The sequence below is a fragment of the Pan troglodytes genome, chromosome 8 (assembly GCF_028858775.2).
Source record: "Pan troglodytes isolate AG18354 chromosome 8, NHGRI_mPanTro3-v2.0_pri, whole genome shotgun sequence".
Lineage (NCBI taxonomy): Eukaryota > Metazoa > Chordata > Mammalia > Primates > Hominidae > Pan > Pan troglodytes.
The window spans coordinates 103142073-103157772 of NC_072406.2; the positions used below are offsets into that span (position 1 = coordinate 103142073).

Here is a 15700-nt window from a genome sequence, read left to right on the forward strand (position 1 = left end):
CACGTTTATCTATGTAACACCGCTGCACATCCTGCGCATGTACCCCAGAACTTAAATTTTAAATTTAAAAAAGTCACTAGTTAAGCCTTAATGGGAACTTCGTAAGAAATGCGGGTTTACCATGCAGAAATCATTCTGACCACCAGGGGTCTCTTTCTACACACCACTGGGACTGAAAGCTCGCTAGAATTCCTTTGTGTCTTTATGGCTCTCGGCCTAGCTGCTCAGTGTGGTGGTGGCATTTCGTGGCCTGTCACCTGGGAGCTTATCAGAAAAGCAGAATCTCAGGCCCCACCTGAGACCAGCTGAATCAGAAATCTGCATTTTAACCAGATCCCCAGGTGATCTGTATACATATTAAATACTGGGAGTGCTGTTGTACGGGACATTTCTAATCTGCAAAACTTGGAAAACAATGGAAAAAAAAAACCCTCCTATATAGCTTTTTTTTTCACATAGGACATTTCCACCACACTTATAGAAGGACTTAGAGGTTTAGAGTTTGATTGCCTTTATTATGAATATAAAATGTACATACAATACAATATACATTTATACATTTACAGTTTGCATTTCCTTTCATCTTTTTTGAGCAAATTCAATTCTGCATGTCCCAGTTTGCCGCTCCTTCCACTGACTTGCACTTACACTCATGACGTTCTCTTCACTTGGGTACTCTGTGTACTCGGTAAAAAAAAAAAAAAAAATCCAGCCTGGGGGTAAAATAGCTGGCTTCACTGTCCTTTTCACAGAATCACTTTCCTTCCATTGTTTCCTGTCCCTACATGCTTTCCCTTGCTTCATTCAAACTTTGCATTAAAAATTCAGGAGGAAAGAGGGCTGTGATAATCAGTTCTTTCACCTGGTTTAAGAACTACCTATGGGTGGGAAGGCTCTGAAAGTGTTATATACAAATGAAGCTCTGCTCACCAAATGGATGATCATGAAGGTCTGAATATCAGTAGCGTGGCAGTAAATAAATAAACAGGAATACATAAAAATAAATAAGAGTTTCACTAAAGGAAATTTAAACACCTATAACCCTGTGCTTTCTCAAAACTTCATTAGGTACATCTTCACAACACGTTGATAAATAGAAACTAGATTTTATGGCTAGTGTCTCTTCTCTTGGGCCATGCCTTCAAAATGCCAGTGAACATTTACTGATTAAGAGTCTGTCGTTTGCCTCAGAATGTAGCTATGCGAGAGGTCTTGTAGGAGTTCTCTTTGAGGCTGTCGAATATTGCTTTGGTTCCATTCTGCCAGTGTAGCACCAGATCCATCGGCGTCTTCCCAGCCTAATCAAATGAGATAAGGAAAGTTGACTTTCAGGTGGGTGACATCTGTAAATTCACATTCTCTGTGTGTGTTTCATGAGGTAAGGATTAGGTATATGTTATAACAGTGTTTCATGGTTTCCACCAGGAGTGATCTGCAGTTTATACTCAAACCAGTCCTTCACTGTTTCTCAGAGGGATGCTTTTGCCATTTTAGAGCAAAAATCTTTTTCACGTGGGACCATCCCAGGTATTGGTAAAATCCCTTGTCCCTAGACACTGTGTGTCAAGAGCACCTCAAGTCATTTTGAAATTTATAAAATGTCTCCATACATCTTCCAGTATCCTGTGGAATGGACTCCCGGAGGTGGGAGCATGCCTCTTGGACCAAGAATCAGTGCCTATCCATTTGAATGATAGTTCTTTGATTGATACTGCTTGGGTACTATTACTGTTCCTGGGAGCAGATTTTTCATAACTTGTCAGAATTTTCAATGGTCTCTCCCAGGAAATGTATTTTTCTTGGAGTTGATGGCAATGACATGTGTGAACAAATAATTTTTGAGACGAAATTTTGATTTCCCTTATGCACGTGTCTCAAGATTTAAAAATATTAAAACCATGTCATCTCTCAATTCTCATCTATAGATCTGAGAAGTCCAAAATTTTTCCATCTCTATTCATTGAGAAGTTTCTTTTTAACCCAGCGACTGCAAATTGGCAGCTTTGAGATGCAAACCAGAATAGAGACCTGTTTTGTTTTGACCCAAACAGAACTTAGATTTTTGTTAAGATTAGTATGAATTGGCAACAGTTGGAAACCAAGAGGTTTCCCAACTGGATTTGTGACTTCTATGAAAAAATCAGAAGAGTTAAAAACATGGTACCCATGGTTCCACAGAGCAACATAGACTGGGTTGGGGAAGGGCCACCTTTAAAAGAGTTATGTGCACAGACCCTGACAGCCACACATTGAAGTCTCTTAGGCCATCTGCCCGGCACAGTGAGGTCATTCTGCAGTCAGATTATGAGATCTGTAGGTATTTAAATTAGTGGCCCTATAACCTTCATTTTGGAACTTCCCCACCTCTGTAGTGTCTTTCTCTAGGAACAATCATCAGTAGACATGAATATGCAGTTTTGGATAATGAGAAAATATTGTATGCTGCTCCCAATCTCCTTAAGATGGCATCAATAGGTTATTGATCTTTGGGGGAAACATCAGTCCATTGGGTCAATGACATTAATAGTTCCATAAACCTGATGCTAATATCTAACTGATAATTCAGAACCCTGAGCCCTTTTTGTATATTTTGGGCTACTCTTCCATAAATTCCATGCACTTCTCTCCATTGAAATTTATATTGTGATTTTTCTGGCTACTTACACAGTCTCCCTAAACCTGTATGCTATTTGTCTCTGCTGGTTGTGTCTCACTGCCTGAAAAAAAACTTCACATTTTCTGCAGCTTTCAAGATTTCATTTAACCTGCTCTTTTTCTGATAGTTTAAAAAATTATTAGATAGGATCGATTCCAATATCTAGACTGAGGAAGCCCTACTGTTAACACTTTCCCATCCCAAGCAATCTTCATTTATCACCATTCTTTGATCCTGTCACCAAGCCAGATTTGTTTTAAACGATAAGATATTCCTCTCAGTCTTTGCAACACAAATAAGGGGAGAAAATTATTTGCATTTATATGATGACTGAGTTTCCCTCCCCCCCCCCCCACTCTTTTTTGTAAAGTGATTCTTCAAAAGGGTCTTTAAAATTATTTCTTCAGAAATTTATACCTGTTCCTCTGGGCAATATTTTTTAAGCTTATATTAGATGGTGTTTGTCTGGAAATTGAGACCATGAGGAAAAGTTGGTTATGTTCCCTGCTTACAGATGAAGTTAAATTAATATGTACTTATACAAGAATTTTCAGGGCCTAAATATAGGAAATTATTTTGAGAGATGTGAAGACAAATCCAAGTGGAGAATGGATAGAAATTATCTGAAAAAAAATACAGGCAAAAGCACAGCTACCCCTGGAAGAAAATGGTGACATTTCACATTGCTGTAAGGAGGAAAAGGACTTTGTGAATTACTCAGATTGGATATTGATTAACCTTAGTTCACTGTCTGCACTGACCCTTGCGGAATTTTAGGACATTTTGGAAATGGTGGATGCCTTTATTTCTAACTTCCTCAGCCCTTGCACAGACAGAAATGGCCAAAGCAGATTGGACTTCTAGGTGTTTGTGGGGATGAGCAAATTTTGACTATCTTTCATTTCCAGGACCAAATTGTAAAAGAATTACTATGCACTGTATCAGGCACTGAGGTCATAGCAGTATCTATGACTTCCCTCATCTCTGGCCATGTGAACTGGGTCCTAGCCAAGATAAACACTGTCCTTGGGGAAATGGGCAGGGGCATTTAGACCATTGAAGACCCCTCAAATACTGCCATTGTGGGAGTCATTTCACCTATTTAAGAAATGCTCCTGGAAATTGGAAAGCTTGCAAGCGGTGTTTCTTGTTTCCAGTACTTACACAGTTCTTGATGTTGAGATCCGCGCCATACATAATCAGGAGTCGGATCATCTTATAGCGGTTCAGTCTCACCGCGTCATGCAACGGGGTATCTCCTTCCTAGAGAAGCAGAGTCAACAGGTTCAAGGTGGGTCTGAGGCCAGGAAGTGGGTCCTGCAAGGGCACCCAGGCTTGGGGGAGTGATTCCAAATACAAAAGCAATGAAGCTTTGGGAAACCCGAGCGTGTCCAGCTACTCACTCTGTCTTTGGCGTTGAGGTCTGCCTCACAGGCGATAAGATGCTCCGCGCACTCATAGTGGCCAGTCCTCACCGCCACATGCAGCGCTGTGCTGAGCAACTGGAAAATTGGAAAACGCTGCTGATTCGCTAGGAATGAGGACAGAGGCTGTCCCAGACCCCAAGACATGTGCGAGGGGGAGAAGTGGTCACTAGGGTGCCTGCACACAGCATGGGCCTCCAGATGACTTTAATGGAGAGGCGAGGTTAGGAGATGGAGGGGTGGGGGAGGAGGGAAGGGCGGGTAAGGGAGAAGGAGGAGGGGGAGGGGGAAGAGTGGGAGAAGTGGAGAAGGATGGGGGACAGGGAGGGAGAAGGGGTGAATGAAGGGAGAAGGAGAAGAAGGAATACCTTATCTCGGGCGCTAATTTTTGCTCCTTTATTCAGCAACAATTTTAAAACATCCAGGTTTCCTCCACGGCTTGCCCAGTGGATGGCTGTGGATTCAAGCTATACCAGGAGGGAAGACCCGACAATGTGAAGGAGAATGTGGTCTGGGGAATTAGAACCTGGTTGCTAGGGCATCCGTGATAATAATGAGTTGTCCCCATCTAGATTGACAATTCTAACTGGAGTCGAAGGTTCTTACCAAATGTGTTAGCTAAATTACGTGTGTGTGTGTGTGTGTGTGTGTGTGTCCATATGTGTGTCTTATTAGGAGGCTCTTAACCTAATAATGTTTTAAAAGAATAAGAATGGCCATTTATTGAGACATTTCTCATGCCAACATGGTGCTACACTCTAGACACCTTGATTCTTCCAGCAACATTTTGAGGTAGGTGTTGCTATGCACATTTTGCAGATAAGAAAAACCAGGTTCCAAAAAGTTCAAGTTTCTAGCCCAAGGAAACAATTAATAAGAGGCAGAATACACAGTCAAACTCCCCTCTGCCTGGAACTTCTAACTTCTTTTGTCAAATGTACACAAAAGTTCTAAACACATGTATTTAAAAATTTTGGCAGAATAAAAGTAGTCCCTTCCAAAATATTTTAATCTGGATCTGACACCTCATCTAGGGTCCCTGTCGCTCTTTCTCTACTTCTGTGGGTTTTCTGCTCTCATTTTTGCTAGCACAGTCTCTGTACCTCAACTGTAGTCACTTGTGTCTACAGTTGTAACGTGTATAGTTACCCCTAGGAGACCCTCTCCTCACTGATCTATGTGGTTGGTATGCCCCTGGCCTTAATCCCACACTCATGATTTTTAGTTTCCATGCAAACTTCATATTTTGTTTCTTGATTTTTTTTCAATGTGTTTATGTTTTGGATTCAATTTTGGCCAAGTCCCTTGGATTTCTTTGATATCCCGTTGCCGCTTTGCTATAAAGTCAAAATGAGCTGCATATAAATACATAAAGAATTTTCCCAGCTCAATCTTCAGTTCATAAATTATGCTGCATACTGGTCTTCGTAGAAATCACAGTGATTGAATTATTGAGGTCTGAATAGCAGCTACTTTCCATAGATGCAATTCATTTCATATGCAGTCTAGCCCCAAATCTCATTGGTAGCAGTTGGCATCTATCATATAAAGTGTGCAGCTAGAGAATTCGTATATGTTGCTGGCAGCCAACCATAAGCAGGCTGCCTTGTGAACAATGGAGGGACAAGGCTGTTGAAAGGCAAGTGTCGAAAATGAATGACTAACTCGCTGATGAGGATATTGAATTCAGTTTAACAGCTTTCACTCGCTTCTTTTCCCTGAAATATTCCTCTATTTTCAGTATGTATGGAAAATATTTTCACATGACCTACTCTCATCTCCCAACTTTCCTTTATTTGGAGAAATGAGCTTTTGCCTAGTTCTCTCAGATCAATTTTCAATCCAATCAGCTCGGTTTTGCATTGGAGGTTTTCCGGAGCTTCATATAGTCTACTTCTTTTGGCTCATTCCCAAGCAAAGAAATATATTTACCATATCACGGAATTCGATCTGGGCTCCAGCTTCCATTAACTTCTCCACAATTGCCAAATGTCCTTCCAAGCATGCTCTATGAAGAGCTGTCCGTTTATACTATCAGAACAGAGATTTTAAACAGAGATAGCAATAAATATAAAAATGTGCGTAAACCCTTTTAAGAGCTATGAAGCTGGAGATTCTGATGACCTAACTGATAGAAACTCAAGTGCTTCTTTATGAATAGAAATGTCAAAGTTAACTAAAATTGCAGAATCAGAACAATTATCCTGCAACTAATATTTGAGCTTCCTCCAATATACATTTCTAAGGGCTCAAAGGCCTACGTTGAGGAGTGTGAACTTAAAGGCTCAAAACTATCTAAATGCTGACATCTCCGTTTCTTCTATCTTGCACCTTCCTTGTTCATGTAGCATTACCATGCAGATCAGACAGCTTTCTTGCATCTGGGACTGTTGCTAGACTATCAAAAAGTTTCCATTCATTTTTAGGAGAATGGGAGACATGTTTTTAGTTCAACTTCAGAAGCGGTCCCCAATTTCACTTCATGGGGGAAAGAATATAAAAGGATTAGTGATTTCTGATAAATTGGCTTTATTTGAATGGGCTAATGAACTATTAGAGCTGGAACAACTTTAGGCATTATTTCACTCCAATGCCCCATGTTTACAGATAAGGAAACCACAGCCCAGAGGATGCAAATTAGCTGCTCAAAACCAAATAGCCAAGTAGTGGTACAACTGGCCCCTGAACTCCAATCTCCAGATTTCTTATCTAGTGTTGACGTGCTTGGTTTTAATCAAAGATGATGCTAATAATATATCTCTAAAGGTGACTTTTTGGCCCACATTAAAAGTCTTATCCCAAGAATCTAAGAAGTTAAAGAAAAACTGAAAAATCAGCCAGATGTATATGAGTGCAAAAAACAATGCAATCCGTATCACTGATCTAATATCTATTTATTTTTTGGACCACTGAACTCTCCTATGAGGCTCCTGGCATACACAGCAACAGCTGGGGAAACTGTTTCAGGTGGAAGGACTTTGGCACTGTATTAGCAAGACTGGAGTAAAGCATGAGAAACATAAAATTAATGAGCTGGATTTTGCAGTGCTTTGCATGAGTCTTACCTCATCACAAACATCTGGATTGTTCTTGTCTGACAAGAATTTTTCTACTACTGGCAGTTTATTCTCCAGAGCAGCCTTCAGAAATGTAGGCACATCCACAGGTTCCGTCTAAAGCCAAAATATATATATATATATATATATATATATATATATATATATATATATATATACACACACACACATATAGCATGAGAGTTACCCGTGAGCTTGCCAGCATTCAATCAAACCCTCCACAGATATTTGCTCCCCTGTAGCACAACACTGGACATGTATTACTGGAAACCAAAAAAAAAAGCCCTTACAATGATTTCAGGTTCTGGTTCCTTTACAACTGGAACTTTAGTTTTCCTGTATTTTTTCCTTTTCTTCAGTTGAATGATTATTTCAAGGTCTTCTAAATTTTCAAGCTTTGATCTTTGTTCTAGTTTTTTCTTTTTGAGCTAAAAAAGAAATTCGTATTTCAAAAATATGGTGAGTTCTACTGACAAGCATTCTGGTTGTGTCTAAACTAAATCTGCAAGGTCTGAGATAAACATGTGAACAGTTTGAGCAAAAACATTTTTTAAAAATTATATAAATCTTTGACTTCATTTTAGGGATTTCTTATTCAGATATTTATCTGGGGGTCTAATTTTCAGCTAATTGCCATCATCTTTACTTCTGTTGCTTGTAGAATCAGCCCTTGACCAATTGAGGACATGATCTGGTCTCTAAGTGATGACTTTGTAATTAATGCCATAAGCAAGTCTTAGATTTTTAAAGGATTTTTAAAATTATGCTCAAAACTTGGTTTAATTTTTGAGCATGATAAAAAGAATCTAACAATAAATGTTAAGCTCTGAAATATCAATGTCATTCTCTTTCACTAAGCAGAGCCTTCTAAAACAGACTGTCCAGGGACCACAGCTAACTAAAGCAAATTTTATCTGTGTTAGTAATTAAGGAAAATTCACCCAGAAACACAGATTGTGTCAACACAGATAGCAGACAGTTAAACAATGATCTATGGACCACAGACCATGTTATTGAGAAAAAGAGATCTCCCTTGCTTGGGATTAACTACATGGTGTGTAACATCAGGAATTCACTGGACATGTGTATCTTTCAATCAAAACAGGGTCACAGCACATTTATTCATTGATTCAGAATTCAGAGGTCATAGTCTTGTCAAAGAATTATTTCCCAAAACCTGTTCCATACAAGTTGCCTCTTTACGGGTTAGAATCTGGTAAAGAGACATCTTAATGATTGGGTTTGTTTCTCTCTTCTCCTTCCCTGACATTTCCATTCCCTACCCCAGCCCCAACATCCTACTAGTGGATCCCACAGATGGCTCTCACCTCTGCCTCTCGTTGTTTCTCGCTTTTCCACTGTTGCTCCCCCAGGGTCACAGGGTGGGCTAGAAGTGTCTTCAGATCCTCCTGCTTCTCTAAAGTAACAGCAGCTTCATACTCTCCATCTCTGAAATCCTCAGGAAGGAATTCCCCTGCCTCCCCATTGCCATTCTTCTTCCCAGTGACCTATGAGGGAAGAAGATGGCAGCGTCAGAAGCAGCAGCCTCGTCCTGGGTCATTCTTCACAGACAATGCCGCAGGAGGCTCTTGGTCCTTCTCCCCTGGGAACAGCCACCTTTGAGCAGTGCACTCTCAGATCTCAAGCTGCGATGCACACTGCTACAATTGTCCCAGAATTACCTTCAGGTGCTTGTCCTACTCTCTTGGTTAAATCAAAGCTTGGGTTAGGTTGACATATTTAAATCTACTTTTAATCTGCTTAATCACATTTCTTTTAGGAAAATCACAAACCTTCTCTGCTTAATTAAAACTCAACTTTAGGTACTTTTGATGAGTTTCGCCTTATTGTAAAGTTTCCGGGCTTACATTCTTTCAATAACACTTCTCCCCTAAGACATTTTGATAACTACACATGATTCCACACTGTAGTAATAAAACCAAAGGAGAAGATATTAAATAGGAAATATGCAGAGAATTCATTACTGGTAGCTCCATTTTTTTTTCCAATTTCACTTGTTTCATCACATCAACCTTTTTCCATATATGACATTTTCAGAGTTCCCTTGCATTACACCTGAAAGCAAAGGGCATTTCAATTTTCAAATAAAAACCAAGATGAACCAGTTTTCATTTTATAAAATTAATGCATCTTACATACCAGTTCCTCTACTTTCAGTACCATCATGTTGGCTGAAGGAGTCTTGTATATTTTTCTGTCGTGGAAGGAATCCCTGGAGTTGGCCTTGCTGGGCCCTCCACACCGGTCAGCTTATATAGCTGGGGCCGGGTGAGATAATCTTCCAACCTGGGAACCCAAGTAACACTCCCGCCCCCATTAGGAGCCAACTCAGAGGCAGGTGAATTTTCATTCCAGACTCAGTGTCTGGGAAGCTGAAGAGGGAGGGGAGGACAAGCTAACCCTGCTGAATATGTGAATCAGGAAGAAATGTGAGAGGGCCATTCCTTTGGTGGTGATCACATCGCTCAGCAATGCAAGTCATCCTATTTGTCAAGAGGCAGAGGACAGCTGTCTGTTGACATTGCACCACATCACTGCCCTTTTTTTTCTTTGTCAGCTTTCATATGACTACCTATCAAGAAAATGTAGATGCCCTACATATCACACCCCCAGCAATATCTTTCTGATAAGCAGACTTATCAACACTTCACTTAGGGGAAACTTGCCCCAGGACATCCTATTCCCTGGGTAAACAGCCTGAGGGGAAGGGATCTGGGCCCTAAGGGCACTTGTCTATATCTGTTTGGAATTCTTTGGAGTGATGTCTGGGGCTAAATAGGCCCCATGACATGCCACCTTACCATCATTATAAGAAATTGAAAGCATTCAGTAATGCACTTTTCTTTTATGATGTCACTGGCCATAATTAGCACATGACATGCTTACCGTGTTCTAAAACAGCATAATAATTGGAGCATTTTTACTTCAAAATGGATCAGAGTGGTCAAGAAATAGAGTAAATGAAACCAGCTATCGGCCGGGTGCAGTGGCTTACACCTGTAATCCCAACATTTTGGGAGGCAGAGACAGGAAGATTGCTTAGCTTAGGAGTTCAATACTAGCCTGGGCAACATGGCAAAATCCCATCTCTACTAAAAATACTATATATATATATATATATATATATATATATATATATATATATATATATAAACACACACACACACACACATATATATGAAAAAATTGAGACCAGTTATTAGCAATGGCAGGACTCTGATTAGGTCATTGAGCTGAAGTTCTCAAATCCTGTGGGGAAAGGAATCACCTGTGGGAGCTTGTCAGAAATACAGATCCCTGGGCCCCACTCCAGGGAATTCTGAGTTGATTTATGGTAACTCGTAGGAATCATCTTGAATTTCAAAGCACCCAGATGATTCTGATGCATCAAGATTTGAGACACGTGGCCGGAGGGATAATGCACTTTGCTTCCGGAAGGGTTGAAAAAGGTCTCTATTTCTGGTTTCTAATCTTTGAGGTGTAAATTATGTAAAAATACTGGGGTCTTTTTATAGTTTCAGGAAAAACTGGGTTTTTTTCAGTAAAAGAAAGGAGAGATATTCAGAGAAGGACTGTGTGGTAGATAGAGCTCCCTCTCCCCTCTCCCCTCCCCCCTCCCCCCTCTCCCCTCTCCCCTCTCCCCTCTCCCCTCTTTCCACGGTCTCCCTCTGATGCCGAGCCGAAGCTGGACGGTACTGCTGCCATCTCAGCTCACTGCAACCTCCCTACCCGATTCTCCTGCCTCAGCCTGCCGAGTGCCTGCGATTGCAGGCATGCGCCGCCACGCCTGACTGGTTTTCGTATTTTTTTGGTGGAGACGGGGTTTCGATGTGTCGGCTGGGCTGGTCTCCAGCTCCTAACCGCGAGTGATCCGCCAGCCTCGGCCTCCCGAGGTGCCGGGATTGCAGACGGAGTCTCGTTAACTCAGTGCTCAATGGCGCCCAGGCTGGAGTGCAGTGGCGTGATCTCGGCTCGCTACAACCACCTCCCAGCCGCCTGCCTTGGCCTCCCTAAGTGCCGAGATTGCAGCCTCTGCCTGGCAGCCACCCCGTCTGGGAAGTGAGGAGCGTCTCCGCCTGACTGCCCATCGTCTGGGATGTGAGGAGCCCCTCTGCCTGGCTGCCCAGTCTGGAAAGTGAGGAGCGTCTCTGCCCGGCCGCCATCCCATCTAGGAAGTGAGGAGCGCCTCTTCCCGGCCACCATCACATCTGGGAAGTGAGGAGCGTCTCTGCCCGGCCGCCCATCGTCTGAGATGTGGGGAGCACCTCTGCCCTGCCGCCCCGTCCGGGATGTGAGGAGTGTCTCTGCCCGGCCGCCCTGTCTGAGAAGTGAGGAGACCCTCTGCCTGGCAACCGCCCCGTCTGAGAAGTGAGGAGCCCCTCCGCCCGGCAGCCACCCCGTCTGAGAAGTGAGGAGCGTCCTCCCTCCTCGTCTGGGAGGGAGGTGGGGGGGTCAGCCCCCCGCCCGGCCAGCCACCCCGTCCGGGAGGTGAGGGGCACCTCTGCCCGGCCGCCCCTACCGGGAAGTGAGGAGCCCCTCTGCCCGGCCAGCCGCCTCGTCCGGGAGGGAGGTGGGGGGGTCAGCCCCCCGCCTGGCCAGCCGCCCCGTCCGGGAGGCGAGGGGTGCCTCTGCCCGGCCGCCCCTACTGGGAAGTGAGGAGCCCCTCTGCCCGGCCAGCCGCCCCGTCCGGGAGGGAGGTGGGGGGGTCAGCCCCCCTCCCGGCCAGCCGCCCCGTCCGGGAGGGAGGTGGGGGGATCAGCCCCCTGCCCGGCCAGCCGCCCTGTCCAGGAGGTGGGGGGGGCGCCTCTGCCCGGCCGCCCCTACTGGGAAGTGAGGAGCCCCTCTGCCCGGCCAGCCGCCCCGTCCGGGAGGGAGGTGGGGGGGTTAGCCCCCCGCCTGGCCAGCCGCCCCATCCGGGAGGTGAGGGGCGCCTCTGCCCGGCCGCCCCTTCTGGGAAGTGAGGAGCCCCTCTGCCCGGCCAGCCGCTCTGTCTGGGAGGGAGGTGGGGGGTCAGCCCCCCGCCCGGCCAGCCGCCCCGTCCGGGAGGGAGGTGGGGGGGTCAGCCCCCCGCCCGGCCAGCCGCCCCGTCCGGGAGGGAGGTGGGGGGGTCAGCCCCCCGCCCGGCCAGCTGCCCCGTCCGGGAGGGAGGTGGGGGGGTCAGCCCCCCGCCCGGCCAGCCGCCCCGTCCGGGAGGGAGGTGGGGGGGTCAGCCCCCCGCCCGGCCGCCCCGTCCGGGAGGGAGGTGGGGGGGTCAGCCCCCCGCCCGGCCAGCCGCCCCGTCCGGGAGGGAGGTGGGGGGTCAGCCCCCCACCCGGCCAGCCGCCCCGTCCGGGAGGGAGGTGGGGGGGTCAGCCCCCCGCCCGGCCAGCCGCCCTGTCCAGGAGGGAGGTGGGGGGATCAGCCCCCCGCCCGGCCAGCCGCCCTGTCCGGGAGGTGAGGGGCGCCTCTGCCCGGCCGCCCCTAGCGGGAAGTGAGGAGCCCCTCTGCCCGGCCAGCCGCCCCCTCCGGGAGGGAGGTGGGGGGGTCAGCCCCCCGCCGGGCCAGCCGCCCCGTCGGGGAAGTGAGGGGCGCCTCTGCCCAGCTGCCCCTACTGGGAAGTGAGGAGCCCCTCTGCCTGGCCAGCCGCCCTGTCCGGGAGGGAGGTGGGGGGTCAGCCCCCCGCCTGGCCAGCCGCCCCGTCCGGGAGGGAGGTGGGGGGGGTCAGCCCCCCGCCCGGCCAGCCGCCCCGTCCGGGAGGTGAGGGGCGCTTCTGCCCGGCCGCCCCTACTGGGAAGTGAGGAGCTCCTCTGCCCGGCCACCACCCCATCTGGGAGGTGTACTCAACAGCTCATTGAGAACGGGCCATGAAGACAATGGCGGTTTTGTGGAATAGAAAGGGGGGAAAGGTGGGGAAAAGATTGAGAAATCGGATGGTTGCTGTGTCTGTGTAGAAAGAGGTAGACACGGGAGACTTTTCATTTTGTTCTGTACTAAGAAAAATTCTTCTGCCTTGGGATCCTGTTGATCTGTGACCTTACCCCCAACCCTGTGCTCTCTGAAACATGTGCTGTATCCACTCAGGGTTGAATGGATTAAGGGCGGTGCAAGATGTGCTTTGTTAAACAGATGCTTGAAGGCAGCATGTTCGTTAAGAGTCATCACCACTCCTTAATCTCAAGTACCCAGGGACACAAACACTGCGGAAGGCCGCAGGGTCCTCTGCCTAGGAAAACCAGAGAACTTTGTTCACTTGTTTATCTGCTGACCTTCCCTCCACTATTGTCCTGTGACCCTGCCAAATCCCCCTCTGCGAGAAACACCCAAGAATGATCAATAAAAAAGAAAAAAAAAAAAAAAAAAAAAAAAAAAGAAAGGAGAGAAGAATGGGAGAAGGGAATTGTGAATGGAGGGAAGTGTTAATTAGGAAGTTATGTTTGACCTTTGTGTGTCTATTTCTCCCCAAACTCACCCAATCAACAAATGTGGCTGCCATTTTCCTCTTCCCCCTTGAATGCTCAGTCAGTGGATGGTGTTTCTGAAACTTTGAGAAGACATCGACTCCCCACCCCAAGACAAAACATTGACAAAGAGGGACCCTCCCAGTACCTCCTGTATCATATGTTCCGGTCTCCTAATGTTCTATCTTAAAAGGGGGTTAATTAAAGGAAATCTCCTGGGCTTTTCTTTGAGATGGACACAGCTATCACTATTTTCTTTTTAATTTTTTCCTTTTCTCTTTATTATTTATTTATTTTTAATATATGGAATGTTTCACAAATTTGTGTGTCATTCTTGCACAGAGTCCATGCTAATCTTTGTATAGCTCCTATTTTAGTATATGTCCTGCTGAAGCAAACAGAGTCATTACTATTTTCATTGGTCTCTTCATCTAAGTCAGAAGTAGTCATGGACACTTTTTCTACCATTTCGTATGCCTTTTTGTTCCAGGCCTGACCCAAACTGAGGGAGGTATTAGGAGGAGAAGTGTTTGGGGGAAGGATTGTGGGATGTTTAAGGGTCTTGGATATGAAATCCCAGAGCTGTCCATGCCCTCGAAGTTGGAGCAAGACTAATGCTCTCATTTTACAGAGAGGATGCTGAGGCAAAGAAACATTAAGTAACTTGCTGCAGATGCACAGCTAGTTGGTAAATGCTAGGTTGAAGAGTCCTGATTCCATCCAACAGAAGCAGACAATCACTGAGCCCAAAAGATTTCCTAGGGCAAGTCTCACCTAGACCCACTCAGGATGCAACCAAAACTGATTAAATGGCTCTTTACTGTTTCAATCACCTCAAAGAATGCAAGTGAAAGTGGGAAGGGAGGCTTACCAAGCCCTTTTCTTTCTCCAGTCATTTAATTATCCCTTGAAACCTAGCTGATTCTATAGAGAGGCTCCAGGAAGTCTTGAAGAAAACTTTGCAGAGGATGACACTTGAAGATGAGTTGATGGAATGGGCTGAACTTAAAGGAGCACGCTGGTGGATGCAAGGATGTCAGGACTGGTGAAATCACTGCCAGTTCAACCTTTTCCCATGTTGATCCAGCTTGTCATTATAAAACATGAGAGGTACAACTTGAGGATAAGTGGTCAGAAGATGTAAAAAGAATATGACAACAAATAAAGAAAAAAAAACATGAGAGAATCTGCTTTTTGAAAAGAGATTCTAGGCACCTTTAGCTCTCTAAAAAGATAAAAACAACAACCATTGCATTTTCAAATCGTTCTTATTCATCAAAATTGAGAAAAAAATTCCCCTGGCAGAGAGTTTTCTGTCATTTGTTTTTCAGAAGCATCCTTCCCATAAAAGTTCACCCAGTGGTGTAAATTCTTATATTTGTGTATTTGGCTTTATCATAGCCTCAATCTGGACATAATCTATCCTTACTAAGATGAATTAAAACAATAAAGGTCCTAGTTGGTTCTACAATCATAAAGCAACTTGGCATCACCCATCTCCAACCAGAAAGAGGAAAGGAAGCATCCCTGAGCTTCTCCAGTGTCACCCCATGAGCCTTTTCCCACTCCCCTCAGGATTTATGCATTTCCATGGGTGAAATGACATGTGACTAGAATTAGGACCATGGTTATAGCTGGAGAAAGTGAGAAGCAGAGAAGTAGCACCTAAAGCAATTACTGCTGTCACCTAGGGATTAAAAGAGGCGCTTGGACCCCACCCAGATCCATGTGCCATAGCTCAGCTCCAAGTCCAAGGGCAGTTTTATCTTTCTGTATAAAATATGAAGTTCCAGACATTCTACCTCTACTCCAACTTTTTATTCTTATATTTTAACTATATAATAGACACATTATTGTTAAAAATAGCACAGAGAATGTTATTTAGTTCAGATCTTACTGTCGATTTGATACTTGATTATTTTTCACTCAGTAACCATGTCTTACAGATTGTCTCCTATCTGCACAAACAAATCTATCTTGCTATTTGAAACAACTGCATGAATTTCCGTGTATGGACCTACCATTTCTTATCTAACCACTTTCTTATTTGTGGACATGTAGGCTGTTTTTTAAAATGGGCATTTT

At 45.1% G+C, this 15700-nt stretch overlaps 1 protein-coding gene and 1 non-coding gene across 2 annotated transcripts; both read right to left on the minus strand.

Moving 5' to 3' along the window:
- Nucleotides 1–494: 494 nt before the first annotated feature.
- On the minus strand, nt 495–9423 carry ANKRD1 (ankyrin repeat domain 1). The gene is made up of 9 exons (XM_001144141.5): nt 9318–9423; nt 8486–8665; nt 7448–7585; nt 7146–7253; nt 6013–6111; nt 4449–4547; nt 4060–4158; nt 3821–3919; nt 495–1298 (listed from the first exon to the last, which is right to left on the minus strand). The coding sequence occupies exons 1-9, from the start codon at nt 9342–9344 to the stop codon at nt 1188–1190; spliced, it is 960 nt and encodes a 319-aa protein (XP_001144141.1). The 5' UTR covers nt 9345–9423; the 3' UTR covers nt 495–1187.
- A 4489-nt stretch (nt 9424–13912) lies between these two features.
- LOC112204643 (U6 spliceosomal RNA) lies at nt 13913–14014 on the minus strand. The gene has a single exon (XR_002938316.1). It is a non-coding gene; the product is annotated as a U6 spliceosomal RNA (small nuclear RNA).
- Between the last annotated feature and the right edge of the window lie 1686 nt (nt 14015–15700).